The 4,236-nt window shown below is 47.5% G+C and overlaps 1 protein-coding gene across 1 annotated transcript; it reads left to right on the top strand.

Moving 5' to 3' along the window:
* The first annotated feature begins 683 nt into the window (after positions 1 to 683).
* Positions 684 to 3,518, top strand: LOC119366865. Its single transcript, XM_037632561.1, has 2 exons — positions 684 to 1,268; positions 2,023 to 3,518. The coding sequence occupies exons 1-2, from the start codon at positions 748 to 750 to the stop codon at positions 3,074 to 3,076; spliced, it is 1,575 nt and encodes a 524-aa protein (XP_037488458.1). The 5' UTR covers positions 684 to 747; the 3' UTR covers positions 3,077 to 3,518.
* Positions 3,519 to 4,236: the final 718 nt, after the last annotated feature.

Below are 4,236 nucleotides of genomic sequence, written 5' to 3'. Positions count from 1 at the left end.
CATCAGGTTTTCGCCCCATGGCTGGTGGTTCGTTCCAGGATCATCATGCGGTGGGTTTCCTGGTGATGCGCCAACTCGCTCTCCCCTTTTCAGTCTCATTTCGCGCAAAGGTTTTATCTGTTTTTAGTTGGGTGATGAACTTGGATAAAGACTGATGTATTTCCGTTGATTGCAAAATTAATGGAAAGGGGTTGTGAGCCCGGTTGGAAAAAGAAAAAGAGTTGCCAAGACTGGAGTGCCACACACCTGACATGTTTTGCCTGTCATTTGATATATTTTTTTTCTAATTTGGTGCAAAACATCCGATTGAAACTGAATTGGAAATCAGTCGACTATGAAATACTACTTCGAATCAAATGACCGGCATAGAATTCGGATCCTTCCCTACGTAAGACAATGGTTGGAAGTTTGGAGCAAATTAGAAGTAACGCTGGCACCAGTGGTTCATCCGGCGCATACGTACACGAGGCTGGCAGAAAACAACGGTTCCCTCACACGTTCGAATAAACCGATCATTAACTAGTGCCGCTGTCGACATTTTGACTCGCTGCGCAACCTGCAGCGAGGCGGGAGAAACAAAATAATAGAGACAGCCAGGCAGGCAGCGCAGCGCAGCGGCGCGGCGTCCCCCCCAGCTTCAGTCCAAGGCGCGCGCCACCGTCTTTTCTTTCCCTAACCCCAACCCCAATCCCCTCCGCCGCCGCCTCCTCCCCTCGCCGCCACCAGCGCAAAGCGTCGCTCGTCGGCATGGCGGACTACGCCCCTCCCCCGGAGGACCAGGCGCTGGAGCTGGGCCCGAGGGAGCCCTTTTACGCCGCGCTCTACCTCGCGCTCGCTCTGCCCGTAGGCCTCGTTGCCTGGGTTCCCGCCAAGGCCCGCGCCGTCGCCAGGTGGCTATCCGGGGGCCGGCTCCCTGCTCCGGTGGCGGACGGAGCCGATCCGATCCGGGGGGATCCTCCCCGCCGCAATCCGAGCCTCCTCGACCTCGACCTCGCCCAAGTGGCCGCGGCGGCCGCCGCCCTCTGCGTCGCCATCGTCGCCGGGATCCACCCGATCCCCTCTCTCGTGCAGCGCCGAGCGGACTCGTCGGACTCCGACTCGAGCGGCGGCGACGAGGAGGAGGAGAGCGGACACCACAGCGACCGGCACGTCTGGTACCCACCCATACAGTCGTTGGAAACAGGGGATCGCCGTCTCTTCTTCCCCGGCTTGACTGCCTCGGCCCGACAGCTTCCCGACGCTCGGCAAGGCGACGACCAGCTGCACAGGTATATACATCCTTCCTTTGATTTGATTCCGCACGCACTCATCAGTCAATAGGTCCAGTCATTATTCCCGCTGTGTATGCAATTTCGCGGTTGTGCATGCTTTTTCTGTGTGCAGGGAGCTAGCTAGATGTTCATATATAGCCGATTAAAATCAATTGATTGGTACACACACGAATTGCAGTCTCTTCAACTACTGAAATGCTTATTTCCTGATGTGGGAACAGTTACACTTGCCCAACTTCATTTACATATCTGTCTTCCAAATGTGGATGTTCGAACCAGGGTAAACTGCCATTCCAGCTTGCGCTTGCTTAGGGGACACCGCAGACCGCAGGATGTGCATCCATGGGCTTATTTCAGTTAACCCCCGCCCTAACCATCCTGCTTTCTGCTCTCAAAACTATTCAAACTGAACAAATGTTTAAATGCGTTCACTTCCTGTTAATGCTTGGTTGTCCAAATTGAGCCATTTCAAACCAAAAGGCAGAGTTGTAACTATTTACGCAAGGTCCTGCTTTAAGCCAGGAACATTATGAAAACATATGTATTTCATATCCAGAGCACCTGAAGCTAATCAATCCTGTTAAGTTTTTCTTTACATTATGAGGTTTCTTCTTGGTATATATCATGCAATGTGTAGTTGAGTTGATGTTCTTGGTGAGGACAATAGTGTTCCCGATGCTTTATGATTTGTAGAAACCTCATATGTATGCATTTTGTAGTACATACATTCTGAATCTTTTCCATATTGCAGACTGTCAGATGTAGAGAACCCGTTGATCCTCACGCCAAGCACAGAACGGTTTTCAGGTCCGTGTGGGTTGACCAATGAAACAACAAGGACTTGGGTGATGAGGCTCAAAATTACTACCAAACTTGTTTGTTTATGTAAGCGGCAATTACATCAGCAGAATCAGGAATTGGCTGAAGAATGCTTTGCAGTGGTAGCAAAGCAATCTGTAGAGCAGATCCTAGAGGTTGCATGTTCATTCAGTGATGCAAGTTGGTCTGATGCCCACATTTCGCAACAACTGACTGTTTTTGACGCGCTTGTTGATGTCCTATTCAATATACAAGGCCTGCATTTCAGCGGATCTGGTGAGGTTGCTGATATTATTAATAAGATGGTGAATGCTTTCAAAGGAGTAATTCAGAGGACTACAAACAGCATCCGTAGCAACAAAGAATCTATTATTCATCCAGCAACTTTTATTCTCATACAAGTCCTGGAATTTTTCAACCGTAACAGAGATATGATCCAGTCAATACTTGCAACCAGAGGTTACAACACTGGCCAATGCTCTGACATGTTAGATTGTTTGGTATCTAAGCTCAAGTGCGCAGAAAAAAGTTTCCAAAAAAAGGGGCAAAGGTGCATATTCTTTTTGAATAACATAAATTATGTTTTGCAAAAGAATTGCCATTCAGGATTACTCCCTCCCAATGTAGAGAGTAATTTAGTTTCACTGATTGACCAGTACATCATGAGCTACCTTGAGGAATATTGGGTTCCACTCCTGAGATATTTGGATGGGGATTCTCTGAGGAAGCCACGCCGTCTGTCCTTGGATAAATTCACTGGAGAGTTCTTTACTGTCTGTGATAGCCAGATGACTCGGAAGGTTCAGACTGTGCTCAAGGGGAGACTGCGTCAAGCGATAGTGGATTTGATTGTTCCAAAATATGTGAACTTCTTGAGGGCACTAGAGGAAAATCCAAGATCTTGGTTAGACAGGATCGGCCGAGAGAAACCGATGTGTACTGCGGCGGAACTGGGACAGGTGATCAGAGGATTATTTGAAAGATAGCAGGAAGCTAGCAGGGATGGTAGGGCTCCAAAGAAACCTGTACACGTGTATATAAGAGAGCATTTTTATTTGTTGATCCGGCCATGATGCCAAAGGGGTCCATGTATGTAGTACTCCCTCTGTCCGGAAATACTTGTCATCAAAATGAATAAAAGAGGTTGTATCTAGATGTATTTTAGTTCTAGATACATCCTTTATTATCCATTTTGATGACAAGTATTTTCGGACGGAGGGAGTAGTATTTTTAGGTGATGAGCATGCTTCCTGTATTAGTAAGATTCAGACTAGGGTTGGTGCGGCGTATAGTTTCTTTTTGTTACGTATATGTAGTGCTGTAGAGAAACCTACAGTTTTGTTTCTGTTCCATGCATGCATAGTTTTAGCTAAAGAAATATATGCGCCTTTTGCTGCGCCTGTGCCCATCGGGCGATATGTGGTTCAGTCTTTGTCCTCATGCTACCTTGTGTTCCATGTATAGTTGTAACTAGAGAAATATATGTGTGCTTTGCTGCGCCATCGAAGGTATTTAATTTGGTCATTGTTTCTCTTGCTACCTTGTGTTTCGTTCAGTTTTGATATTGGCAAAACTGTGGATGGTCGCACCACCATGAGCGCAGTACATAGATCCATTCTACCTGAGACTGTCAAGAGTGTCGCCTTGCTGACGAACCTGACCTGATCTGCCCTGTTTCACTCACCAGGAACATTCAAGTTTTCTCTGTTGGTTATGGCTAATAACAAGCTACTCGCTCGTGACACTTTTAGTAAATGTCAGAAATGATCCATAGAATTTCAAGTATTTTCTGTGCTGGGCCTGAAAACTGTAGTCCACCTTTTCCTTCAATTTGCACTAAACATGATCTTTGCGTTGGCGTCCGAAATTCAACAGTAATCTGGGCTCATATTTTGAAACCAACGATTGACCCGATGCCGAGGAACCCCCAAACCGACTGAATTCATATGTATGCTCATAAGTGCTCCCTCCACTTTTGAATGGTTTGGCCATCCCCAATCAGTTATAACAACACTTGCCCCCCTAATCCAAAATTTCTGGCTCCGCCATTGAATACAGAAAATAGTCCCCCTCCCTTTCCCGGTCACTCTTGCAACGCGGAGGGGAAACCCTAGCTGCCGGCCGTAGGCCCCCTCTTCATCCCCCC

The sequence above is a fragment of the Triticum dicoccoides genome, chromosome 2B (genome assembly GCF_002162155.2).
Source record: "Triticum dicoccoides isolate Atlit2015 ecotype Zavitan chromosome 2B, WEW_v2.0, whole genome shotgun sequence".
NCBI classification, from domain to species: Eukaryota; Viridiplantae; Streptophyta; class Magnoliopsida; order Poales; family Poaceae; genus Triticum; species Triticum dicoccoides.
This window is presented reverse-complemented; position numbering and strand designations above follow the sequence as displayed.

Coding starts and splice junctions, on each gene's coding strand:
- LOC119366865 (XM_037632561.1), top strand. CDS start 748: ATGGCGGACTACGCCCCTCCCCCGGAGGACCAGGCGCTGGAGCTGGGC. Junction 1,269..2,022: donor GGCGACGACCAGCTGCACAG/GTATATACATCC, acceptor TCCATATTGCAG/ACTGTCAGATGTAGAGAACC.